The sequence below is a fragment of the Scophthalmus maximus genome, chromosome 3, assembly GCF_022379125.1.
Source record: "Scophthalmus maximus strain ysfricsl-2021 chromosome 3, ASM2237912v1, whole genome shotgun sequence".
Lineage (NCBI taxonomy): Eukaryota > Metazoa > Chordata > Actinopteri > Pleuronectiformes > Scophthalmidae > Scophthalmus > Scophthalmus maximus.
Window position 1 is genome coordinate 12,878,715 of NC_061517.1, and position 26,427 is coordinate 12,905,141.

The 26,427-nt window shown below is 43.1% G+C and overlaps 4 protein-coding genes across 8 annotated transcripts; 1 reads left to right on the top strand and 3 right to left on the bottom strand.

Moving 5' to 3' along the window:
* Positions 1-1,391: 1,391 nt before the first annotated feature.
* On the bottom strand, positions 1,392-10,168 carry LOC118317593 (rho GTPase-activating protein 4). Of its 3 annotated transcripts, none has more exons than XM_035646456.2 (22): positions 9,975-10,168; positions 8,431-8,520; positions 8,068-8,239; positions 7,778-7,940; positions 7,493-7,555; positions 7,279-7,407; positions 7,062-7,190; positions 6,564-6,785; positions 6,369-6,470; positions 5,781-5,957; positions 5,583-5,667; positions 5,350-5,377; positions 5,149-5,248; positions 4,948-5,008; positions 4,773-4,850; positions 4,532-4,660; positions 4,165-4,270; positions 3,129-3,356; positions 2,984-3,039; positions 2,673-2,898; positions 2,527-2,575; positions 1,392-2,113 (listed from the first exon to the last, which is right to left on the bottom strand). In XM_035646456.2, the coding sequence occupies exons 2-22, from the start codon at positions 8,495-8,497 to the stop codon at positions 1,937-1,939; spliced, it is 2,547 nt and encodes an 848-aa protein (XP_035502349.2). In that variant the 5' UTR covers positions 8,498-8,520; positions 9,975-10,168; the 3' UTR covers positions 1,392-1,936. The 3 variants fall into 3 exon arrangements, with proteins under 3 accessions (XP_035502349.2, XP_035502347.2, XP_035502346.2); XM_035646454.2 differs by lacking the exon at positions 9,975-10,168 and adding an exon at positions 8,736-9,056 and having other exon boundaries at positions 5,350-5,374; XM_035646453.2 differs by lacking the exon at positions 9,975-10,168 and adding an exon at positions 8,736-9,056.
* A 1,660-nt stretch (positions 10,169-11,828) lies between these two features.
* Positions 11,829-14,626, bottom strand: naa10 (N-alpha-acetyltransferase 10, NatA catalytic subuni). 2 transcript variants are annotated; one of them, XM_035644482.2, is made up of 8 exons: positions 14,437-14,626; positions 14,179-14,277; positions 13,916-13,974; positions 13,791-13,836; positions 13,564-13,679; positions 13,418-13,462; positions 12,507-12,591; positions 11,829-12,366 (listed from the first exon to the last, which is right to left on the bottom strand). In XM_035644482.2, the coding sequence occupies exons 1-8, from the start codon at positions 14,455-14,457 to the stop codon at positions 12,184-12,186; spliced, it is 654 nt and encodes a 217-aa protein (XP_035500375.1). In that variant the 5' UTR covers positions 14,458-14,626; the 3' UTR covers positions 11,829-12,183. The 2 variants fall into 2 exon arrangements, with proteins under 2 accessions (XP_035500375.1, XP_035500374.1); XM_035644481.2 differs by having other exon boundaries at positions 11,829-12,375; positions 14,437-14,625.
* A 547-nt stretch (positions 14,627-15,173) lies between these two features.
* zgc:158263 (ceramide kinase family protein) lies at positions 15,174-21,189 on the top strand. Of its 2 annotated transcripts, XM_035644479.2 has the most exons (14): positions 15,174-15,326; positions 15,474-15,785; positions 16,957-17,052; positions 17,282-17,419; positions 17,546-17,674; positions 17,787-17,850; positions 17,949-18,094; positions 18,182-18,256; positions 18,375-18,527; positions 18,665-18,770; positions 19,607-19,710; positions 19,872-20,068; positions 20,300-20,619; positions 20,745-21,189. In XM_035644479.2, the coding sequence occupies exons 2-14, from the start codon at positions 15,662-15,664 to the stop codon at positions 20,854-20,856; spliced, it is 1,764 nt and encodes a 587-aa protein (XP_035500372.2). In that variant the 5' UTR covers positions 15,174-15,326; positions 15,474-15,661; the 3' UTR covers positions 20,857-21,189. The 2 variants fall into 2 exon arrangements, with proteins under 2 accessions (XP_035500372.2, XP_035500371.2); XM_035644478.2 differs by lacking the exon at positions 15,174-15,326 and having other exon boundaries at positions 15,396-15,785.
* Positions 21,190-22,031: 842 nt separating this feature from the next.
* Positions 22,032-26,179, bottom strand: LOC118316555 (glucose-6-phosphate 1-dehydrogenase). The gene is made up of 12 exons (XM_035644480.2): positions 25,928-26,179; positions 25,363-25,400; positions 25,111-25,219; positions 24,800-25,017; positions 24,560-24,718; positions 24,346-24,471; positions 24,143-24,236; positions 23,854-24,040; positions 23,484-23,719; positions 22,651-22,727; positions 22,474-22,566; positions 22,032-22,368 (listed from the first exon to the last, which is right to left on the bottom strand). Exons 1-12 carry the CDS (start codon positions 26,042-26,044, stop codon positions 22,278-22,280), a joined length of 1,545 nt encoding a protein of 514 aa, XP_035500373.2. The 5' UTR covers positions 26,045-26,179; the 3' UTR covers positions 22,032-22,277.
* Between the last annotated feature and the right edge of the window lie 248 nt (positions 26,180-26,427).

A 26,427-nucleotide genomic window follows, 5' to 3' on the forward strand; every position in this document is an offset into this window, starting at 1 on the left:
GTGGCATTTAAACGATGCTCAATTTGTACTAAGGGGCCCAAAGTGTGCCAAGACAATATCCCCCACACCATTACACCACCACCACCAGCCTGAACCGTTGATACAAGACAGGATGGATCCATGCTTTCATGTTGTTTACGCCAAATTCTGACCCTGCCATCCGAATGTTGCAGCTGAAATCGAGACTCGTCAGACCAGGCAACATTTTCCAATCTTCTATTGTTCAATTTTGGTGACCCTGTGCGAACTGTAGTCTCAGTTCCCTGTTCTTAGCTGACAGGAGTGGCACCCGGTGTGGTCTTCTGCTGCTGTATTCCATCTTCTTCCAGGTTCGACGTGTTGTGCGTTCAGAGATGGTATTCTGCATTCCTTGGTTGTAACGAGTGGTTATTTGAGTTACTGTTGCCTTTCTATCATCTCGAACCAGTCTGCCCATTCTCCTCTGACCTCTCACATCAACAAGGCATTTTTACGTCCACACAACTGCCGCTCACTGGATATTTTCTCTTTTTCGGACCATTCTCTGTAAACCTAGAGATGGTTGTGCGTGAAAATCCCAGTAGATCAACAGTTTCTGAAATACTCAGACCAGCCCGTCTGGCATCAACAACCATACCACGTTCAAAGTCACTTAAATCCCCTTTCTTCCCCATTCTGATGCTCGGTTTGAACTTCAGCAAGTTGTCTTGACCACCTCTACATGCCTACATGCATTGAATTGCAGCCATGTGATTGGCTGATAAGCTATTTGTGTTAACAAGCAATTGAACAGGTGTACCTAATAAAGTGGCCGGTGAGTGTATATATATATTTATAAAGAATAAATAATTATGAAGGTAAAATTTAAATATTTATTTTTTACAGATGTTTCTATTTTACTGTTACTATCCCCTTGGTTGATGCCACACAGCAAATGTTCTCATAGTGGGACTGAGAACATTTAGTTATTTTAAAAATGCTAAGCAACTGCATCGCAAAATACAACCTCCAAAATAGGACTACACAATTGAATAAACACCTCTCCAAAACTATTTGAACAAAGACTGAACATTATAACCTTCAGGAAAGATTAGTTGCCGGAGTTTGACTAAGTTTACCCAATAAATTACAAACAGAGTTCACGCAAAGCCAAAAACAGAAAATTTACAATGTTAATAGTCGGTTAATTGTTTTTGTAATCTTTTAAACAAAAAAGCCCAGCATTCCCTGTTAGTAGTTTCTCAAATGTGGGGATTTACTGCTTTTCTGTTTGATATGAGAATAAACCAAAAATATCATTTTGTAAATATCCTCATTATAACCAAGGCTCAAAGTGAAAAAATATAAGTTACACATCCCACATTTTCCAGTCCATATATATATAATAAAAACAGGACAAAAATGAGCAGAGAGATGAGACAAAATATTTACTTGGCATGCAGCCCAGATATCCAGACAAGTCATATACAAACAAATCCTTACAAATGAATATTTACAAATTCCTTGCAGCTACAGTATTAACAGTATGCAACTCTTATTTTGATACATGAACATTTGATGAAGAATGTATGTGTGATTGTATAGAGATGTGCATGTCCTGACTTGATAAAACAAAATCACTGAAAAAATTAAATGGAAATAGTTGAATATCAACACAGACACGGATGCAGATACAAATTCATAAGTTGCAATATTCAACTTTACACAAACACATCTGTGCACTTCAAGTATTCCACAGTTCCCACATTGCAGTCCAGATCTGCTGTACAAAATATGAATGAAAGGGTTTCTGAGTGGGAAGCCACCCTGTGAAAAGAATACCCCCACCGATTACAGGGGCCTCAGAAGTGACTAGAAATAGATGTGCCGAAAGCTGCTGTCAGAACTCATCAACCTCACTCCAGTTTATATCTGCATCAACTCGCCCTTGTCATGTCTTCTACTGATGCCAGTCCTCTCAGTCCAGTGGATCAACTGCTTTGAAGAGCCCCACTCCTCTCCCCCTGCGTCCATCCCGCTTCCCTTTCCTTTGGGGAGCTTGGACAGAGGGAGAGGAGGCGGTGGAGGAGGGATCCTGCAGTGCCTGACGGGAGAGGAGCTCCTTGAAGACCGAGTCCATCTGGCGACAGACCTCCTGAGAGATGGAATAAACAATGGTGATGAGTGAGAGGGAAAAAGACCAAACTGTCTTTGCCTGTCTCCCCTCTGGTCATGAGTTTTCAACTATGTTTGTTATAAAAACCACGAGTAGTAATTTGGTTCTGCTTTCCATAATGACACTATATGTATAAGGGTTTGTAAGTTATTATAAACATCTCCAAAGAGAGGTTCAACCACTTAACCTCTGGAAAACTGCTGCGCAACATCTGCACCAAAATCACTTTATTAGCAACTTGTTAGATTACAACAGCAGACTGCTGTTAAACCCCTTCATACTAAATCACATTTATATTAGAAAATCAATTACTAGAAAAAACATTCTTTAAGTTTTTTTTACCTTTAATATTAGGGTGGCCTTTTACATGAATGAACAATGAGAAAACAGACCTTGTCTACTTGAACACGAATATCCTCAGAAGATGAGGATTCCTGGAGACTGTAAGCAAAAAAAGACACCAGAGAAGCCATAATATAGATTTTTCATAATATTATAACAAGCCAGCTGCAACGCTGCAACATTTAGTGATACTCACTCTCTGCGCACCAAGCCAGGAGAGGGGGCTCTCCTTGCCTTGAACTGTGGTCCAATGGGAATCTGAAGCATCAACTTTCCACCTGAGGTGATGCTGCCCCCTGCTGGTCCACACGTTAACCTAGTTTGATCAATGGAGCCACTGCTGTTGGCTCTGGGACGTTCTGCTCTCGTTTGTCCTGCAGACATGCCGGTGCTGCTGTCAGCCGAGGACATCTTTTCTACCTCTGTGGCACATCACATTGATACAGTCTTAAATCTTACTCAATGACACCATCTCAACCATAAAAGAAAGAAACCAGGTAAACTTACCATCCTTGCCATGAGTGTACTCTGCGTCTACATCTCCTTCTTCAAGAAGAGGCTCACTGTGAAGAAAACACCCTCAGAAAATTGTTCCACCACACAGTCAGTGTATCCATGTTTCGTTGGATATGAACATTCTTCTTCTTCTTACCAGTCATCCTGTTCTTGTGTCATGCATTTCTCATACACCGGTCCTTGTACTTCACTCTGGTTGGGGTAGATGCTTTCATGCTGCAGTATGATGCTTTTCACCAGGGAATTGATCTGAGCCTGCAGGGTGACGACATCATCATCCCGAGCCCCTCTGACTAAGCTGGGGCCAAAACACACAGCCAGGTTGTAAGGCTGCATCATGTTCTCGTCGCTGTACTGCGACACACTGGAGGAAGCGAGCAGAGCAACACAAAATTACAGTGAAGGAGCAAGAGGACAAAAGTGTTGAGTGGTGTCTAGTGTAACAAAGCTAAACTAAAAATAGTATCATGCCTTTTGCCTTCTTCTTTAACCCGACCAGTCGACAATTGTGGTTTCATTTAGAGTCAAATAGAGAAAGCACCGTATGCATTAGGCTGTTGATACTGCATGATTGACAGCTAGCACCATCCAATAGGTGCGGGTTTGCAGGTGTAGGTGGATGTGCAGTGGATAAGGTCTCAGTCAGACCCACCCCCTGCTCCTCCAAATATGGTTACTTCTGGTTTCAAAAATCCAACATGGCGCTGGCCAAAATGTTAAACTCGAAGCTCTTGGTGGGTTGCCACTTGGATTTATGTAGAGGATTGAACAAAAAAGAGTTTGCTGATGCGTCGTTCCAACCTTTCATCCAAATTTGACCTTGGATCCCTTTTTTTTAATAAGGTGCTTTACTGGTCATTAATAAAATGGTTTATTCAGCGTGTTAATTTTGCCCCAAATATCAAATCAAGCCCGGAGGGCATCTTAATGGAAAAATTCACTGGAAATGGTGTTGACATTTCTTTATAATACTATATAAAATAATAGATGTATAATGTGAAAAACAAACCTGATCCATCTCTCACATCTAATTAGACATTAGCTAACTGGAAGAAAAAACTTGGTCCTTCTGCTCTCAAAGAAACGTGTTGGTTTCCTGTGAATTACATTTTGATTATTTTTGCCTATCCAGGTACCGAACGGTAGCGACCGCAGAGAGTCACAACACTTACTGATGAAGGAATGCAAAGAGGTATCGCATAACAATGATGACCGGCTCAGGATAGGAAGAGATGACCATTTTGAGCTGAGCCGCTCTCTCTGCCTCATTTATGATTTCTAAGAAAGGGTGATAAAAGAAGGGTAAGCTGCTGCTGCGCGCCCTTATCTGACATTTCATCTCACAGACGTCACACATGACTTCAGAGCATTTAACACTCACTTTCAGTCTCTGACTCTAACTGCTAATTGCCTAACCCTAAATCTAAAACCTATCCTCTACCTAACCTCATATCTTTACCTTCAAATTTAATGATTTACATTTTGGGCTCTGTTTTTTTTGTTCCCAGAGTATTACCAAGACAACTAACACACACTTACGAGCATACTCCAGGAGTTGGTCGGTGCTGTCGATGGGAAAGAGGGGGTTCTCCAAAACTCTGAAATAAAGCTTCAGCACGCCAGCCACAGAGTCCAGGTCGTATCTCTGCTCAGCCAGGGGGTCTTCTCCTGCAGGAAAGCCCACGACACACTGCCCCACATTATTAACGCTTCACATTGAGGGGAGCTACTCAATAAGAATGGGTTATGCCATCACACTCACAAAAACACACAGGCCTACCTCGCTCAAACGCATCCCTCAGGTTGTTGACCTCCATCTGAGACCCAGGCACTCTAAATATCCCTTCATGGTGGAGGCCTGATGGACAGACAGGGAGGACATGATATTTACTTGCATCAAGGTTACAAATGCTCCGTCTGCTGGGTTGACTGTTCTGACCATCGTGAATACTCACCATTGAGGTTGATAAAGCGAATGCAACTCTCCACAACAATTGGAATCTGTTGTCCTGATGCCTGAATTAAAACACATTGAGTAATTAATTCGGGCACATTACTGCCAACTTACACGCTGGTAGAGAACAATGACGTGACAGCCCCAATGGTCAGATATGCTAGAAGAGGAAATGGTGAGGTGTAATAATGATAATAGCTACCTGTAGAAAGGATAGCATGTCTCCGCTGAATAGTTTGTGGTTGTGCATCAAACTGGTGCTTGAGTGATTCTTCCTGACACGCATAGACTTTCCATTGTGTCTGCAGAGCAAGATACGAAACCATATTGTGAAGATGCAGCATTTTATCACAGCTGTGTAATATCTACAGAGTCTCTGCTTTATAAAGTCTCATGTCCCTACCTAGGTTGATATTCATTTGATACTTCTGCTAGGAAGAAGAAGAAAAAAGGAAGATAAAATGAGAAATACATTGGACAATACAATACAATTTGACTTTGGTTGCTGGTAAAAAACAAAACAGGAACAGCTATTTAGTGGACAATCATGCCCCACAGTGCACTAAATTTTCTTGAATGAGAGATAAGGTCAGCAATTTGCCCTGTGTTTCTGTGTGAGAAATGCAGAAGTGATACCTTTTTCCACAGCCACTTTAAGCAGGTCATGTTTTGCTTGCAGTTTTGAAACAAGGGAACTGCCAACAAGGTACTCTTTCACTCTCTGTAACACAATGTTAACAACCCAACAGCTAAACCAAAAACCACGTTTACATAACCACCAACTACACATCGTGAAAAAAACCCCACTTTAACCATTGCGATAAACAGACTCACAGTGATGTAGAGGTTTTCCATTTCCTGCAAGTTGGCCCTGCGCCGGGCCACACTAGGCTTGACTGTCTGGTTTTCGGTGCCGTCGTCCAGACATGAGCCGCCACCGCCGGGCTCCAGATCATCGTCAGCGACACTCTCCAGCAGGGAACACTGGGCTGCTGACATGTTCTTACTAGCCTGTGTGACAGTGGCACAGATAATAACTTAATGTGATTTTTTTTTTGCACATAATCATGGTCATATCGATGACCATAGGGTCGGCAGTATATCAGAATATGAGGTAAAATAACATTGGCATTTAATTGCAATGTCCTGAAGACACACTCATAGTTTTTAATGTAAAATTTTAATAGACAACACACTAATTTAGTTGAACACTTGTTGTTTCTTCCCCATATTTACAAGTTTGTCTCCACATCTTTACTTCCATTCAAGACATTTTACATACATACTTCAACTGACTGTGCCTTCTCATAGACGCCGACTCATAAATGGTGATTCTGAATAAAATGCCGGTGGATACAGTAGACTAACACAAAAAACAGGTGATGAGGAAGTGGTAAAGGTTGGCTTGGTGGTGCACTGTACCTCCTCTGTTTCCAGGGTGACTGCTTTCAGTCTAGTCTGTATCTGTTTCAATCTGGTCTCCAGCTCACATCTCATCTCACACTCTCCACTGACCTCAGAAACCTGCAAGAAACAACGGCGTCTAGAGATGATGCCAAACCGCCGACTAACCCACAGAAAAAGCCTTTTTGGAGACTATTCACACAAAACACACACCTGGTCGCCGTCATGTGGCTGATAGGTGAACCGAAGGGGCAAAGAGAAGCTGTTGTAATTGTCCCGCAGGAGCAAGTCTCTGTCCTGGCTCTGTTCCAGTCCGGACACGACCCCTTGAAGCTGCTGCAGCCCTGTGCTAAGGTTCTTCTGAGTGCGCCACCGTCTGGACAGGTAGGCCTGCATCACCCGACTCAAAGTCTGGTGGTAGCCTACGTCTGCACACTGACGGAGACAATGACATATCTTATATAAGATCACCGGCTAAATGTGGGTGCATTCAGATCATGAGGACTTTTTTAAAGTTAAGTATTTTAAACTGCAGATCTAATATCACACTATGTTTAAAACGTTGTGAATGCCTAAATCTCAAAAAGACAAAAACTGATGATGCATCTCCAAAGAGACCACAGAAATGGGGGATCTTTATCTTGAGGAATTCATAGTTATGTGTGTATTATGTAAACGTAGACACACAAGGGTGTGAACTGATACACTCACATCGATGAGAGTAGAGATGTCTTGGAAGTAGTACTTATTCATGGAGGCATTGGCTGCACCCAGGTTTATGAGGTAGTCATTTCGGGCCTTGATGCACTTCAAGTTTATCTCTTGAACTTTACCTTGTCTCTGTAGCACATAATCATTTGTCAGGAAAAAATTAAAAACAAAATGTCACATCATCTACATGCATGCACAGAAAACTGGTCATCATTACTTTTTCTATCAACCGCTCAAGTTTCTTAGCCGCACTCTGCTTCTGCTTTTCCTCCTGTTTCTCCGCCTCCTTTAGCTTCCCCTCTGCACACACATAGTCTGAGTGGTACTGGTAGTACGTCCGCCATGCCTGCACACAGACACACACACACAGCAATGTTTTCTTGTTTGTTTGGGAAAATGAAAATGTTTTGGTCGGTTAATTCCTCACTTACAGTCTGTAGCTCCGTGGTCACCTTGAGCAGTCCATCTTGTAGCTGAGAACATATGTCTTTACTCTGAAAATATGGTGGAGGGACAAAACACCACAAAGTGAGATGGCAGAACACACTGAGGTCAAAAATATTTTCTGTGTCCAGAGGTCAAGGGGTGAAAGTCAGACAGGGGAAGTGGTCATATTTTGAGCACAAATTCAGCTACATTGTACACAAACTATCAATGATTAATCGTTGTTATAGGCTTCATGTTTGTGACTGGAGGGTCAGTGCTTGTCTCAGGACCTTCTTGGCGAGGCGTTGTGTGTACTCCAGACAGTGTGTGAGGGGCTGGATGAGGAAGTTGCTGCAGCTCTCACTCAGTCCATTATGGTCCCTGCTTTCCTGGCGGGTCTGAGACAGCAGAGCCAGCCAGACTTTTGCCACTGAGTGACTGCTGGGCTCCTTCCTAAGTATATGTAGAGATGAAAGCGAAGCCACATGTTTTAAGCTATAATGAGGAACGGTGTCCTCAAATTAACCACTAATTATTTTAGTCGGTTATGCGCACTGTTCCAAGGCAGGATTGCCTTTACCTCTTAATTCTGGATGTAAACCTTTCAGCAAGTTTGTCCAGGGAGCGGGCATACTCGTTTTCAATTTCACCCCGTCGTCGCAGGTAGTCTGTCAGATCCTGCAGCTGCTGGCTCTTCTGCTCAAGTTGCAAGTCCAAGACCTTCAGTTGGTCTGCAAGCTGGCAACGCACCTCTGAGATATCAAGAAAGAGAGGGGGGAGACAGAGAAGTAGACGAGGGAAAGAGAAAGAAACAAGAGAATATGACTCATTCTGAAAGACCTGCTGCGGTGTCTTTTTTACCAAATGTTGATTTCAGTCAACATAGGGTGTGATGATGAGGGAGCAGTTGTGATAGTGGTAGACACCAAAGTAGTTAATTCACCTTTGATTTGTGTGTCGTAGTCCACCAAACCGACCCTATCCTTCCAGAGTTTCACATGAGAGGTCATTGTTGCTCCGACTGGGTGGAATTCTGTTTAAAAGGAAGTGAATATCTTACTATTAGCATCCAATAGGAACTTATGAGCAATGCATGCTATTCTGTTCTTCTTTGCTGCACAACAAAATCAAGGCCTATGATCCACTGTTGCGCCATTTCACAGCCTCACTTCAAGCTTTCACACGCTCTGCGATGAAACACCATGCCAACTTCCTCCAGAACGAGTGAAAAGAGCATGTTCATCTTACTGTAACACATCTCTTCAAACTGGTCACCCTCTGCTGTGCTCTGCTGAACAGGCACACAACTAGAAGCCCAGCTGGCATGTGCTGCCTGCTGAACCGGTCACGCTGTAGAAATGCACGAGGTGCAAAAATAGCTCTACGTCGCAGCTGCCCTGAAAATAGGATGAACCGCAAGGCATAGTACTCTGTGGGGATTTTTTTCAGCTGAAAGCTACAGGTGGGTTTTTTGTTTTTTTTCACAAGTGACTCAAAGCACATTCCTTTTTTCTTTTCTTTTTTTTTAAAAGAATAAAGCAGTAAATCCTGTTGCTTTTGAACTTATACTTCTACAGCAGATATGATACTTCTTGGATTCAAAAACAAAGTATGTCCCAGATAAGGAAAAAAAAATACTTTATGGGATAAACATGAGAAGGTTTCTTGCAGTTTCTAGTCCATTTGTATCATGTTGTATGACATCACGAGTGTGACCAAAGCACTTCACTGCATGACAGTAAATACATGATCAGTTGTTAAGGCCTTTGATAAAATGGAGAATCAACATCTAAGTTGTTGATTTCTGATTGGATATCAAATATCATGACAACATTTACTGTGAAAGGGGAAGAGTCTGGTATTTTCTCTTCGGATCATTACCCTCTCTGTGTACAACTATCACTCCCACCCCGCCCCCACCCCGACTTCCCCGTTGTCGTTTTTTTTTTAAGGCAAACATCACTCATCAGCATTGTGTTCGACTGAAATGTGCACTCCTCACTCTTTCCCAACTGTGACACTCACCAACTGACCTAAAAAAGCCTCTGTTACATTACAGCAAACCCTAAACTCCATTTAGAAAGGAGAGTGTCTCATTTTTCCAGCGTATGTCACCCTTTTTCCACAAGCCCTTTCATTCTTTCTCCATGTGATCAGCAGTGAATCACCACCTCCTGCCATCACAACCTGTTGCAATGTTTTAATAAAGAAGAAGTCTAAAGCATATTGCCACTGGTTTCCTTCTGTTGCTGTCAAAGCGATGCCGAGTTATTCAGTTTGGATTTCCACAAGTATCAACACATCAACGTGAAAGGCCTGAGGGCTGTGTCTGCAGCCAATAGTGTCACATCAGGCAGATCAATCTTTCATAACAGCACGAACTTCGTAGTACAAAAACAAGCGTATTATACCTAAAGTGGCAAACAGTCCTGTCTGGGTGAGACGGGTCAGTAAAAAGTTGAATACACCCAGAGAAAAGAGTCCTACCTGATGATGAGCAGTCCTGACAAGTCTCGTCTCCACACTGAGGCAACCAAATAAAGCCAGTTAATAGCACAGTAAGCTCTCAACTGTTTCACCTCCCCCTCACATTGGACACGGATGGATGTGGGTGGAGTGGAACTCATCTCTCTGACTCTCTCTCTCTTTCTCACCCCTCATCTTACTCACACATTCGGTTTGAGGCATGGGTGTGTGATTGTGATTGTGCAAGTGCAACGAGTGACATACAGTAAAGCCTCTTTTGAGTCAAGTCTTCTTCCTCTCCCTTTCATGCTGCTGCCTGCTGCCCTCCACTGCAGGGCCTCAGTCCAATCAAACCACAGCTGTTTCCACTGATTGGTCCCTCCTCACTGGCTACTAAATAGAATATCTGGCTACAGAGTTTGGCAGTAAAAGGAAAAGCACTGAACACTCTGGGGAAATCTTGGCACAAGATGAGTCCACAATCTACTTAACGTACTGTAAGACCACAGTTTGTGATGAGTACTACTGCTACACAGGATATTTGGAGGATATTTTTAGATTTTTTTCCCAGTACTGTTCGTCACGTGTACATTGGTGGCACAAAAAAACTCTAAAAACCCCCCAAAACATTGCTTCTATTGCCACATAATACACGTTAACTGAGCCGGATGACTGTGGTGGATTTGTTATGAATGGCAGCAGCGTCGCTATCTTCTCTCACCTCTCGCTGAAAAGTGCTATGTAGCATGAATGTGTGAAACTGAGCTATTTTCAATATGTGACAAACAGGCCAACTGTCTGAAAAGGTCAGTGCGCATAATAAACACCACTGGGAAAATTCTATGGCATCTTTCAACTCAGCTGTAAACGAGGAGGGTTAAAGTTTTCCAGTTTTTATTGAAATGTAAGCATTTCAAGTCACCTAAATAACCTTGAATGGTGCAAAGATAAGTACTTAACTCCCCAATGGAAATAAAAAAATGCAGAAAAGCCAGAAATCGATTTTCTGCAGAAATGGGAGTGAATAAAATATTAGATTAGTACAAAGGCAGTGTTGGAACAAACTGTGTAACAACACTCTCTGCAGGAAGTCGAACTGTATATCATAATCAGAAAACAGACAGTTTAGTCAGGGGTTCATCGTACAGCAAGGAAAAGAATGGTGGCTTCAAATGACGGAAGACCGGCCCTGTCTCTAGACTTTGCGATGAACTGAGTGGAGGCTGAAATCAGCGCAACCTGTCACTTCTGCAACAGTGCTGGAAAGACCTTTCTGAACAATATTTGATATGCATTGCAGAAAGTGTGTCACGGTTATTATTTTGATTAAATTTAGATTCCAAAAAGTCCCCACAGGTTTCGTTATTTATTTGCATTATTGCTATTATTCTGCTAGCATAATTCCCCCCCCCCCCCCCACTGGTTATGAAAGCTGGTGCAGTCGATTGTTTCAGACCCTTTTCAGTGTTAGTATGTCTGGTCTGTTGTGGGGTAAGTGGGCAATGTCGCCGCCAAAGTGCCTTCTCTAATGCCACCACTAGGAGTTGCCAAATCAGACATATTCAAACACTAGAGACAGACAACCAATGGTAAGATCCTTTCATGGATTTTTTATACCTAATGTGCATAACAATATTATTGACAGTGTAAATTCAGCAGTAATATATGTTCACTGGCTGTGTAGATGGTTTTATTTGAGTTACTCTTGACAATTGACAAAAAAACTTGGCATTTAATTGACCTCATTACTACATAGTGGTTAATTTATTCTGCCACAAAAGTGACTTCTACCAAAATACAATGATCTGTGCTCCGAATTAAACATCCATGCTGCCTTTATGATCGCTAACTGAAAAAAAAAGTGAGGCACCAAAATTATTATTTGAAATATTTATTTGCATCAATTCTGTTAGGTAAATAACTGAAGGGCAGATGTTTTGCAATTATGTAAATCTCGCAGAGCTTAGGGCAACTTTTGGTAATGAAAACAGCAATCCTATAAAAATGCTGAAACCAAATATTCACTTGAGCTTCATTCAGATAACATCCCAATTAATTTGATTATCAAAGACTTTTTGTTCATCACTGCAAGATTCAAGAAAAACGAGTGACGGAAATGCTCGAGGGACTTTGATGCACAGATGGTCACAGTTTGTAAAGCCAGAGATTCTGCCAAACAGATAAAAAGAGGAAGTGAAGGATGAATTTAAAAATGTCTAGGACCGCTCCGTCATTGTGAATCAGATGAAGAATCTTTAACGTCCGTGCTTTCTGTTGCCTCGCTGACTTCACTCAGCTCTTTGCTCTCTCCGCCGCTGTCTCTCTCGCTCTCTCTCTCCTGGTCACCGGGCCCGGACTGGCCCTGCCCAGACGGGGCCTCCTGGCCCGGCACACGCGCCCCAGGCTTTCTAAGCTGTGGGACATGCAGATTAAAACAACAAATTCATGGTTATAATCTGTTCACACGAGTTCAGCGGTGCTACACGTACACGGAGGTAACTTCTGAAAATCCTGTCAGTGTAGAACTGACAAATGATCATGTAATATAGCTACCTCATCAGCCATGTGGGCCAGGTCTCTCTTCATGGCGTAGGCATCCTCCCCGTCGGCGTAGTATTTAGGCTCTATCTCACTAATCCTGTAGAAAACAAAAAAGTCACACATTGGTTTAAGTCACTACGGCTATCTGTCGAGAGTTGTAACTGAGGGTAATGTGAACATTTTACACAAATAGATGTAGAAGTAGAAAGAAATGTAATTAAATTCAGCATTTTGTTTTTTATTCTTGGCAACAAGGAGAAGATTTTGAAATGCTTATGTCAAAATAATTTGAAAACATTTTTTGTGTGCCTGGGGTCGTTGGCAGGACTTGAACACACGAGCAGTGAATTGTTTAGTATAATAATGAAATCAATATATGTGTGTTATTAAAACTGAGTAATTTTTGATACAATTTGAAATTGTAAAGGACTTGTGGCAAAGATGTGCCAAGCAGCACCTATGACAACATTTCAGAACTATTTGGACTACTTTCTAAATGACCCGATGGTCATTGCTTTAATAAAAGAGCCATGAATTAATTTCTTTATGGGCCGAGTATACATTCCTGTGGTTCATTCTTTTCTGATCTCCATCTTTGGCACTTCTGTACTGAAAGTTCTTAGTTACTTATCTGTTGAAATGTACGCTGAGAGAAAAGGAAAGTTAGGGGAGTATAATAGGAGAGTAATGGAGTTTTGAGCACCACTGTGTGTGTGTGTGTGTGTGTGTTTATATATATATAGATGTTATTATCACTCAAAAGCCTAGCTGACATATTGATCTACTTTAGCTCCACTCTTGACATTGGTATTTCTGAAAAAGCCAAGAGTATGGTCATGCAAACCTTGTCATAAAATCCCCAGGAGTAATTACAATTAAGTTAAAGAAATAATGAAACAATATTGGTCCCTAAAAGAACTTACTGGAATTTGAGTGTGTTGGAGTACAGGTGCAGGGCCGCTCGGTTGCTGTAGTGGAGAGGAAGCATTGGTCAGTACAGACAGGAGAACAAGCAGACACTCAGAGGGAAAAATGCACAAGTTCACAGCCAGCCAACAGCTTACAGTACCTCTTTCGCACATGCAGCGACACATATTTTGCATTAAAGTTTTCTATCATGGCTCGGCTGGCCTGGTCCATCAGCTTCTGAGCGAGGCCCAGGCGTCTGTGGGAGCGCTTCACCGCCTGGAAGGCACACAGAGTGGGGCTTTTGTTACAGCCAATAATCACAGTAATCATTTATCATACAAACATACGGAGGGGATGTTACTGGGTGTCTCCCTCGTCCGGACTCACCAGGGATGTGATGTGTCCGTGGGGAACATCATCTGGGTCCTCCTCCCTGCAGAGAAGTGGTGCTTTTAGACACTTGGGGATTAAAACAACTCTTTCTCCCAAGTGATGCGATTACAGATACTCACATCTTTGCCAACACGTATCCCACGATTTTGCCATTTTCGTCCTCTGCGATGTAGGAGAGCTGAAGGGACGAGAACACACACCGGAGAGTCACTCACACACACCGGAGAGTCAGTCACTCTCACACACACACACACACACACACACACACACACACACACACACACACACACACACAGTAACGTCTACTCGCTGTGAGGATTTAGTTCACAGCGGCCGGTGGTGGTGATGCAGCACCGGGAGCAGCTGTCTGCCTGTGACCCACCTGAGGCCACGACAGTCCGTGGTAGAAGTAGTATTTCATCTGGTAGTTTTCTGGCAGACACAGCAGGTTACAGTGCTGCATGTTCATGAGGTCCTCCGGCTGCAATGACACGCACAAAGAGACCATCAGAGAGGCGCGCGACCCGAACACGAACCGCTTCACCTGCGGCTTGTGCTCAGCTAACGCGTCGAGCTGCGGGAACTAGCCTAGCTAGCGGTGGGAACAGCATGGCTGACGGGGCGACTCCGGCGCACTCACCCTGGCGTTCCGTATGTTCATCTTGTGAGTGGGCTCGCTGCGTGGACTGCGGGAAACGGAAATCGACTGCACGACGGTGATCGATCACTTCATAGTAGGTAGAGTGTCGCGTTCGAAGGGAGCGCCGCGCTAGCCAGTTGTGTCGACTCGCTGGCAGGGACGGGAGGGCAGGAAGGAGCGTGCCACAATAAGGGCAGACACTTCCGTTCACGGTGTGCGTCGGGATTTCACAGTAAAAGTTGGAACCCCCTTCATGCGTGCCTCCAATGAGCTTTTATTTTGAAGAATTGACCTCGACATTAATTCGGATGTGGCGTTATGGACCACATTACACTCTTTGCGCTGGGACCAGGCAGTTCACAATGTAATGTGACATGGTTCATTCTCCTACGGTCACAATAGACTTTAGGCTTTAGACTTTCTTCTTTATTGTCATTTCAATATGCACCGTACAGTGCAGATCAGAACGAAATTTCTTAGTGCAGGATAAAAACAGCAGCATTTAGATAAAGCAAGTATTTACATACAAAATGGAAATGTACAAACATAACTATGTATAAAGAAACTATGTATAAAATATTGTATAAAATATATTGCACATGTGTATCGTTATATTTATATTGTCCGGTCCAGTGAGGCAGTCCTGTGTGGGTGTGTGAGGGTGTGTGAGGGGGGAGGGGGGGATTGTTATTTTTGTGTTCAACAGTCTTATGGCTTTCGGGAAGAAGCTTTTGCGGAACCTGGCTGTTCTGCTTCGAAGGCTGCGGAACCTCTTTCCAGAGTTCAGCAGCGAGAACAGTCCATGGCGGGGCTGGGAGGTGTCTTTGCTGGTGTTGTGAGCTCTGGTCAGGCAATAGGACTGGAACCCTATGCTGCTGCTTACACCGCAGGTAAACTCCTGGCATCCAATCAGCAGCGCAGCATGCAAATGAAGCAGGTGTCTGTGGGAGGGACTGCGGAGCAGGAGAATAACACCATGTGTCAGTCGGCGACTCTAACATTTCACCAGAAAAAAATGTGTCTTAATGTGTCTTCAGAGTAAGCTCCTCGAATCCATTCAGAAGAAGAACGGAAAGAGAAGGAGAGAATAAATAAGGAGACATGGTGAGGTCCGATTGCCAACCCGCTGCGGGGCCCCGGTGATGGTCGGAGTCACGGCCACAAGAATGTGATCGCCAAGGTTTTTCTTCCTGAGACGCACTCGACGCCGAGCGCCTGGTGCCAGATGGAGACGGACCTGAAGCTGGAGTCCAGTGTGTTCGTGGGGAATCAGAGGTACCGGGCGGTCCTGACGGGCTGGCATTTCAACTGGACCGAGGTAGACAAGAAGCATCGCGATAAGAAAACAAGTAGGCGTCTTTCCTTTTTCTGTTGCATTCTCGAGATAACATCAGTCGATCTCTGACAGCTGTTGGACAGTAAGCTCCTATGGTTCAGAGGCATCGCATTCCTTTGCATTTGCGTGTTTGTCAACGTATTTGCGTGCTTGCATTAAACATGGTCTGGTTTGAGACCAGTCTTTTCCCCTGTGCACCGAACTTCTGTAAATAGGACCGATGACAAACAAGTCCGTATTCATTCGGTGAGAGTTGCCCAGAAGCTTCCCCAACCCAAAACATATCTTACATCATGCATGTGTTTGGAGGGAGCACGTCTCATGAATTCAGCTGAAGAACAAGTTGAACTGCACGAACATGAAACACAACCTGCTGAGACAGTTTACTGAAAACAAAGGCTGGGGAGAACACACACACACACACACACACTTTGAGGGTTGTAATACCGGTTGTCCTTTAATTGTCACGTTTTCCCTAACCAATTCCACAGAGAGGGATGTTAATGTGTCTTCTTTGAGAAAACAAACACTCCATGCTGTGTGTTGTAAATCAGTAGCACCAAAAACTTACTGACTCAAGAAAACACAACGACATTTTTACATGTAAGTCTGTGTAGTGTTGTGTTGGAAGAAAGAACACACTTCCCAGGAATTTCTCTGAGCAGTTCATTTGCCAACCGTCAACAACAACAAATGCAAATAAGAAGAATTTTGGCATTCACAGGACTTCTCTCTTGTACATGCGCTCTCACAAGCTGCGTCATACAAATCATTCTTATACAAAGCCAGTAACAGCAAAATATTGACTCCAAAACCACCATTAACTTTCTTAAAGGCCTTTTCCACAGAACCCATTTTGTGTGTCATAGAAGGGAAAGCAGTTTGTGTTATTGATATCATTAACAAGCGATGGCTGTGTCACAGCGAGTCAGCGCAAACAAATAACAGAACCCCGAAACAGAAGCCAGGAAATATAATTTAGCCATAATTTGTTATTTAACTTTTTACAGTGACATATCAATATGTTCACCGTGAAAATGTAATAATGTTTCGAGTCACACCTGAGCAAATCCCCTTGCTCATATCAGCTATAAGGAAGCTGGAGTGGATGAAACACTGTCATTTGTATGCAAAGAAGCATGTCCACTGAAGTTTACCCTGTGTTTCTGTCTGTGTGATTAAAGTTTCAGTGCCTGTGGCCGAGGTGCTGGCAGTGGAGGAGGGCCGTGTGGAGATCCTGCCGAAGAAGTTGGTTGAGGACAAAGACAAAGACTTCACAGGTGGGTTCTCCTGGGACACTCTCAGATATCACAAACCCAAGGCCACAGTCAACGCTAAAGTGAATGGCTAACAGAGATGAGAAAGTTGATAATAAACAAGTGCATTGCACACTGCTGTTCAGTCAAATACTGTATGTATGTATGTGCCCGTAATCCCCCACATCTCCGCAGTTGACCTTGTGGTTTTATAGCACAGTTTTGTTTTCTCTATTTATCGTCCAACTCTTAGTTTTCTATGTGAAGCGCAGCAGCAGCAGGGGCTCTTCTGGGTTGCTATGGAGACTGGGCCGGACCCAGTTCCGCTGCCCTAGTAGGGTCCTCAGAGATCAGTGGACAAAACACCTAAGGGCTGCTGTCAAAACGCACAGTAAGGCTGGATAATTAGATGATGCATAAAACTGTTATAACAGCTCTAGTGTCTTCTAAAAAAAATGTAATGATTTGACTTTCTGCTCTCACAAACCTGTCATTTTTTATGAATTGTATCTTTCAGGTCCATTACGCCCACATAAACTGTTGGTGTTCATCAACCCATTTGGAGGAAAGAGGAAGGGAAGAAAGATCTACCATTCTGTGGTCGCCCCTCTGTTTGAGCTGGTTGGCATCAGCTCTCACGTGATAGGTTGAGAAAAGTTTGATTTGTTATTGACACAAAGAGTCGTTGCAGTTGCGAGACAATCCTCTAGGTTAGGGTTTATGTCTGAGAGATGACATTTTAATCCTGTATTGTTCAGTGACCGAGCGGGCAAACCAGGCCAGAGACCACCTGCTAAAGAAAGACCTGACAGGCTTTGACGGGTAAGAGCTTGTGTCTACACTGTGGTCGACAGTATTGTAACAGCTAACCTTGCTGGGAGGGGCTCTCATAACAGAAACTCTTGTGTTTGTTATAACAGGGTGGTGTGTGTGGGCGGGGATGGTATGTTCGGGGAAATACTTCATGGTTTGATTGGGCGGACACAACAAGAGTCGGGCCTGTGTGAGAATGATCCCGCTGTCACCTTGCAGCCCTGTCCGCTTCACATCGGCATCATTCCTGCAGGTAATAACGCTTTTATTAAGAATCCATGCGCTGACTGGAGTTGGAGTTGCAGCTGTGTGACACACATTCATATTGTATCTTTGGTAGGGTCTACAGACTGTGTGTGCTACGCCACTGTGGGAGTGATCGACCCTGTTACTTCAGCTTTGCACATTATCATTGGTGAGTAAGTATTTCCATTCAAATTACATATTATTTGTCGATTTTACAAATCGATACCTTTAAATACCAAAACAATTTTGTCAACTTTGAGCTCTTCATATCCCACAATGCCCTGCAGGAGACTCCCAGCCTTTGGATGTGTGTTCAGTTCATCACGCCTCCGCTCTGGTGCGCTACTCCGTGTCTCTGGTGGGATACGGCTTCTATGGGGACGTGCTGGCCGAGAGTGAAAAACACCGCTGGATGGGACCTCTCAGATATGACTATTCAGGTATGGACCTTCTTTTTCCAAAAAAACATTTCATGTAACAGATGCACATTCCCCTGAGTATGTTCGTTTTCAAGCTTAGTGTATACACCCAGTGTTGCGCATTTTCAGCTAATGTAATTGCTCTCCTTTGCCTATAGGGGCAGTGGTGTACCTGAGCAACAGAAGCTACAAAGGCATCGTTCAGTATCTACCTGCAGACCGGCCGCTCTCCAGCCCTAGAGATAAAACACGCTGCCTCTCAGGGTAAAATACCACCTACTCACAAGAGACGTACACAAAAAGAAAAAAAAAAGGAAATTAAAATGACTGTGCACTCCCATACCAACCTATATGGGACATAATACTTTTAAATAATGTTTTCAAGCACCAAGTATTTACTCTATGATTGTGATTTCTTCTGTACATGTCCTGTACCACAGAGGTAAGTTATCCCTGACACAAGGATTGCTGTTCATTACCTATAGTTTCCAGTGTTATGTGACGACATGACTAGCCACAGTATGAAAAGTTAAACAAACCTTAAATTTACAACATCACACAACATGTTTTTATGGCTCCGCAAATGGTTTTTTTATACTTAGATTGGTGTGCAAGAGAAAGGTGGCAGTGTTATGAACTACAAGAAATGATGACACATTTTTGTTGCAAATTTTACCCTCAGTCTTTCTGCGAGTCCTCATATTATCTAAGTTAAGGATGAGGACGATTTTAATAATAATGAAACTTTAACCCTTTAAACGAGAAAGAGAGAATCTGTTCCTGGAGTTTGCGTTGTTATTGTTAAAGCTCAAGTGAAATGGTTTAAATTCACAACTTGAGACAGCGTAACTGCTACCACTTGCAGCAGGGACTCAGGTGTTGGGTGTACCTTAAGGAGGGTAGAAACCATGGCAAGAGGAACTTGATCCGGATGAAAGGTGAGCCTTGGTCTCTCTCTGTAAGATGGTACAATACCACTTGGACTTTGTCTGAGGCATCTGTCCATACGATGCTCTTATGCCTGGCTGTCAAGGTCGAGGCGCTTGTTATTTCACAGACTTCAAGCAGAGTGAAGATCTTTGTGCTTTGTGTGTTTGCAGGTGCAGTGTGTGCTCCAGAAGCACAGAAAGACTTTTCCCCCACTCCCCAGATTCAGGAACCGTGTACAGTGCCCAGTACAGCCAGTTCAGTAATGTCTCAGAAGGTAATAGCTCAGCATGAATGTCCTGTGTTTGTATGTTTCAGCCCATTTAGCACAAATTACATATCGTATATTTAATTTCAGAGTCATCTGTCATGTCCAGTATGTGCAGGGATATATTTTCAAAGGTAGCATTGTCACTCTTTTTCTCTCTGTCTCTGCAGGCCAGTGGGTGAGTGTGGAGGGCCGGTTCAGATGTGTGTCTCTCACTTGTATGTCCAGCTGCTGTCCCAAGAGTCCTCAAGGCCTCTCTCCTTCTGCTCACCTGGCGGACGGAACAGGGGACCTCATCCTGGTGTGGGACACTAACCCACTGGGCTTCCTCAAGTTCCTCTACAGGCACACAAGCACACAGGACCAGGTAGAGTTAGGTGGTTCTAACCTATAAATAAGCAGAGAGAGGTTTCCCGGCGTGTACTCTTGAAGCATGACTTTATTTATCACCCCTCCTTTACAACCTACCCAGCCGCACCACTAGGGGCCAACATCACATCCTGTGTTCTACAAAATCCATTAACACTACAGTATGGGCGCTTTTTAAATTGAAAAACTAAGGACTAGCTTGACCCAATCTCTCGCCCGCTTCTCTTAGTTTGACCTGCCATTTGTGGAGGTCCACCGCGTGAAGGCCGTCCGTTTCTCCCTCGCTTCTGGGGAAGAGGAGGACACATATGAAGAGCTTGCAGGGCAGGGCAGTGTTGGGATGGATGAAGAGGACAGAGGATATGTTGAGACTGTGAGCAGGAGTAGCTCTCAGCAGCAGCTGGCAGCGATAGGCACGAGGCGACAAATGACAAAAGAGCTGAAAACACCCTCCCCCTTCCTGTGTGGCCTGTGCTGCAGCAAATCTCCGCCTGTGTCGGTGTGGAACTGTGACGGAGAGATCCTGCCTTTCACTGAGATCGTCTGCAGGTGAGAGAGTACAACCAGACATGTTGTATATGCGTAATCTCATACTGTAGTATCCTCCCGCTGTTGTAAGGTAAAATGAGATAAATCGCAGCACAATTTTTAACGGCGTTCACTTCCTGTCTTAGGATTCACTGCCAGTTGGTGCGTCTGTATGCCAGGGGCATCGAGGACGGCACAGCTGCACACAACTGCAGTGAAGAAAGCGACAAGTGTGAAAGGAGGTGCATCCTGCACTAGTCTCACCTATTTGAGAGAAGTTCATTTATGAATTTACAGACTTGCAGTCTTTCCAAAGCTAATATTTCAGGGACTTTAATAGGTTTTTATCATTGCAGTGATGAAAAAAGATTATTTATTTATATGTCAGTTTGTTTGAAAGATGCTCTTTTAAACAAAATTAAGGAACACTACATTAGCATTTTTTCTGCACAAATCGACTGTATACTATGTGTATGTGTGTGTGCGTGCGTGCGTGTCGATGCAGTTTTTGTTCTGTATATTATGTGTTCACTTGAGCTTCCAGTGAATAAGATCAGAATGTCAAAGAAATAAAAGACTTTTTATACAGACTGTCCTGACCATTTTATGCTTTATTGTTATCAGCATTAGTTCAGCAGGACAGTGTATGTTGTGTTTTTATTCAAACCAAACTAAACTAACACACCATTATTTATTTAAAAGTGTATACAGTAATTGTAAAAAAAATAAAAGCAACATAATAATCACATGAAAAAATCTATGGTACACTTCGCATGGCCCTCCGAGTACTGGCAGGTTCGAGTGGTGTTATTGGTCACTGTGTGTGTGTGTGTGTGTGTGTGTGTGTGTGTGTGTGTGTGTGTGTGTGTGTGTGTGTTAGGCCATGCACCTGGTAGGGACAGACAGATGATAAGAAACAACATCAGTGTGCAGGGAGTTAAATGCAAATTGATGTTGTAATGTGAAAACTCATTCATATATCGTGAAAGATTAATCTTATCAAAATGTTATTAGCATTTATTTACAGTTTGGATTTGATTTAAGCTTAAAACACCTACCTGGAAGTTGTTCCTGCCTTGAAGCAGGGCATTAAAACATGTCTCCTTTGTGACTGACTCTCATTAAGGGGAGCCACCTGTTCTTATATACACGACCAACACCTCCTCCTAGTATTAACACTACCGTTGTTGTTGCTTTAATGTGTTTCACGCTCAGGATCATGGTTTAGTAATGCCAGTAAACCCATAACAAGCTTATATTCCCATTCAAGTGACTTGGTCTTTCACTCCCTCCATAACATACAGATTATTGGATCTTACAAGAATCAATCAAGTACATGGTAAAAGGTTTTCTGTTCTACAAGTATCATGCGTTCTAAGCATAGGTTATTAAGTGTGGACAATTCTTTGGGGAAAAATAAAAAGTGCAGACAGTAGAGTGAATGATGATTTATTTAGAAATGTTAAATTTCCAGGTGAACACTCAAACCAGGCTCCAATTGTACATTTCCACATCCATTCTCTGATTCGAGACAAAATCTGTGTTTTTCTTTGTACATGCCGACAAAATCAATCAATGGCACAGAGGTGAAAGATTGCAGTAAACATTGTCTGTAAACTTTGTTATGTCACTGTTAACGTATTCATGAGTTTGTTTGCATGTGTGCGTAACAGTAGGCATCATGTTGTGTGGGGCTGCACCCACTTGTATGTTCCCTCATAGCGGAATCCCACCCTCTTCACGAGATCATCGGCCTCGCTTGGACCACGACTACGGACACAACAAATTTTAAAAAAAGGAGGGAGAAGAGATGTTATCGCTTTAAAGGATAATGTGCATCATGTATTTATTCCTGTACCATGAAACAGATGTTACCTTCCATACGTGTACTGTGTAGGCTGCGTCTTCTCTGCCTCTATCTGGTGAAGCAGGGGGGTGAAGATCCTCCAGGCCTCCCGCAACTCATCACTACATCAGAAAAGAGAACAGTTCTAAACACATCTAAATGAGATGTGTAGAAAATGAACATTGACAGTCAATGGTACTACAAACCTGCGGACAAAGTGCATCTGATTTCCACAGAAGACATCCAGTATCAGTCTCTCATAGGCATCTGGGAGCTTCACATTCTAAAGGGAGAACATGGTACCGTTTACCGAGGTAGTCTTTTTCTGGATTATTATCATAGAAGTTTATACTGTACATTGTTTGTGGACACATGCATATGTAGAATGCATTATAGAATGAATGGACCACATTATGAACATATAAATAGTACATATTGTACTGTATTACACAGCTATAAGGACAGTTTTTCAGCATTTATTAAAGTATAATATTTGTCAATAATAATAATATTCACCCTGAAGATATGTTTCATAGCTTTGCAACTCATCATCTGTTTATGAACCAGATAGTGGGAGTTATAATGTTGACAAATACACAAAGTAAATTATAGTGGGTTATGAACTATTTATTAAACATTTATGTATTGTTTATGGAGACTGGGTTAAGTGTCACTGCATCGTTTTAATCTAGCATAATGTCTATTCTACATGGAACAAAGTTAAAAAAAATCAGCATTAAGCTATAATATTGTTGTATTTGTAGCTAAGGCTGCTTTATTTGGACAGAAGTAACGATATGCTACAATAAAATACCATACCATATCATGGCAGTTCAGTATTTGGTGACCTACATTAACACTATCACTGTCACTGTGAGACAGTGAATATCTCACAAAAAGAGATTTGTATTGAATCAAGAAAATTATTTTCACAAGTACGAGTTCTTAATAAGTAAGTTAACTTAACGCACTGAAAAATATATCCAAAACATGAATGATGGACCTCAATGGATACATATAGGCTTAGAGGCTGTGGCACCTTGTATCTGCTCTTGTAGGTGAGGTCCAGTTCCGTCTCCTCTGGGCTGAAGTAAACCCCAGGCCTCTTGGTCATCATCTTCAGGTAAATGGCTTCATCCGGCTGCACTCGCACCACTAGCTCATTCCTCTGACAACGTTCACTAAATATGTCTCCTGGCACGTCAGTGAACTGCAGACGCACTTCTGCCTTCCGCTCGTTCAGAGCTTTACCACAGCGCAGAATGAAAGGAACTCCTGATGAATGGGCGGATGGAGCAAGGACAGAAATGATGGGTGGAAAAAATATGACAGGATGAAAATCAGAGGAGCCGTCGCAAAAACAGACCACAAACAAAAATGTAAGCTTTTTTGTGTGTGTTTAGTCTCACCATCCCATCTTTCATTTTGAACATAGAGCACTGCAGTGGCAAAAGTTGGTGTGCAGGAGCCTTTTGGTACAGTGGGGTCATCAAGGTAACCCAGGTTGGAGTGGCCCTCCCCCTCAGGGTCCCCTACGTACTGGCCGAGCACCACATCTGACAAGGCAACAGGAGCTATACACTTCAACACTTTCACCTAAAGCATACAAAAAACACAGAACAATAGGCTTGTAATGACATGGATGATCGTGTCATTGAAGACCAATTTCAATTCCTGTTAATCAATCATAGTGATTACCTTTTCATCCCTCACGTCATCTGGGCTGGTGGAAGCAGGTTTCTCCATTGCAACCAAACAGAGCATCTGGAGAAGATGGTTCTGCATGACGTCTCTGTCAGACGAAAAAAGAAAGAGCTGGAATCAGGGCAAATGAAGGCTCTAGTATAACGTCGATATTGCACCCACTGGTTTCACATTTATTTCAATGTGCTGTCTCTCACCGAATGATTCCAAAGTCGTCAAAGTATCCTCCACGGCCCTGAGTGCCAAAAGGCTCCTTAAAGGTGAGAACAACACAGGCCACATTGTCCCTGTTCCATATAGGTCCAAAGATACGGTTTCCAAACCTGAAATGAGAGGGTAAAATGTAATCTGTGACATTTAGGACTATACCAGTGCTGTACTGTTTAAAGATGTGTGTCTGGAGCATGTTACCTGAGCACCATGAGGTTCTGGACCATCTCTTTGCCCAGGTAGTGGTCTATGCGGTAGATCTGGTCCTCTGTGAACAGGGAGGACAGGTGGGCTGACAGGTCCTGTGAACTCTGGAGGTCACGACCAAACGGCTTCTCAACAATTAGCCTGTTCCAGCCTCTGTTTGACAAACAGTTGATCAGAAGCATGTGAGCCAACAGCATGTTAACCATTATGTTTAATGACTGGAGGATAACATACTTGCGGCTCATGCAGTGGGTCCTGATGTTTGTGCTGACTTGGTGGTAGACGGTGGGTGGCAGGGCCAGGTAGAACAGACGGTTGGCATCGGTATCCCCAGGCAGAGATGACAGATGGGCATCGAGTTGGTTGAAGGAGCTGCCGTCATCATACCTGCCACTCAGGTAGGAGTTCTTACTGAAGAAGGCTGAGAGACACTCGCTCTCTTCATCCGTGACCTGAAGCAGAAGGTTGAACAATGACTTCTGAAAACACACCCCAAGCAAAGCAAAAATCTTGTCTCGTATAGGCAATGAGGAGATGTATTATACCTTCATATGAGGCAGACATGCTGTCTTGATGTCCTCCACAGTCAGGTTAGACCGGGAGAACCCCACAAAGTAAGTGTTATCTGGCAGCAGGCCATCTCTGAACAACCACCTAGAGAAGGAACAGAGTCAAAAGCAGTTATAGTGTAGACCGGCCAAGGGTCAAACTCCTCCTATTACAAGGTGGACACACAACTTCAAAAAAAAAACCACAACTCTGTCCTGTACTGGTGCATGAGCAGCCATTCTACTCACCACAAAGTTGGATAGATCTTCTTTTTAGCAAGATCTCCCTGTGCAAATAACACAAATTAAAAAGACATCTGATCATGAACCTTTACTGATGTGGCTGTCAATCAATCAACGAAGAGTCCAAAGAGTAAGTAAAGTTTGAAAATAGATGGACACAGTGATATAGTGAGTGTTGAGTAATGTGAGAGAAAACACCAACTAGAGACTTTGGAAGAACTTTGCTCACAGATGTTACATAATCAGATGTTAAATGATAACTGGTATTGTGAAAATTGAAAAAATAAGCAAGGAAACAGGTAGAACACAACTAGATGCTCAATGCTTGACAATGGTAAAAGCAGACAGCCCAATTCAACAGGTCTTCTCCGATTACCAAACTCGATATTCTCCAGTTTGAAATTCAATGCAAAAAGAAATATAGATTTATGAACAGACCACAGCCACATAACAGCATGTAGATTTTAACCAAAGCACTTTTTCAACATCTGAAAATCACTTCAAGTTTTAGAACAGAAGGAAAGAGTGGTTAATAATGTCATGTTGTAAGAAGGTCAAAGGTCGTACTCACGGAGGCTCCTAGGATAATAAATGTGTGCGTGCCGGAATGACTTGACTGATCCTCTCCATATAGCTCATTCCTGAGCTGCCTGAACACCTCAGAGCGAGTCAAAAGCTCAGTGCTCATCTTTCGGCCCAACTGCTCTCTCCCCACTACTACAACTTGGCTTCCTCACACACACATAGTATGATGAAATTTCAATCGTCATCCTTGCATTGCAGAAATACTCTGAGTCAATGCTGCCACCTATTGTTGCAATGAAAAAAAACAACTCACTGCTTCCTCATGTTTTGTAATGCATGCAGCCTGAAGGAAATCCGGCCTATTCCCTTTTCACGTAAACTCACAAGTTAGGTCTATTGAGACAAAGCCGAGACACCTGGTAGGAATGTTCCTTGCTCAACCACACCTTGAGTAAATGTTGCACAAACGTGAACTGTGACTAGAGAACGTCTTACAGCTTTGTTTCTGAAATAGCTCTTATCAGCAAGTAACCGCCGGCATGAAAG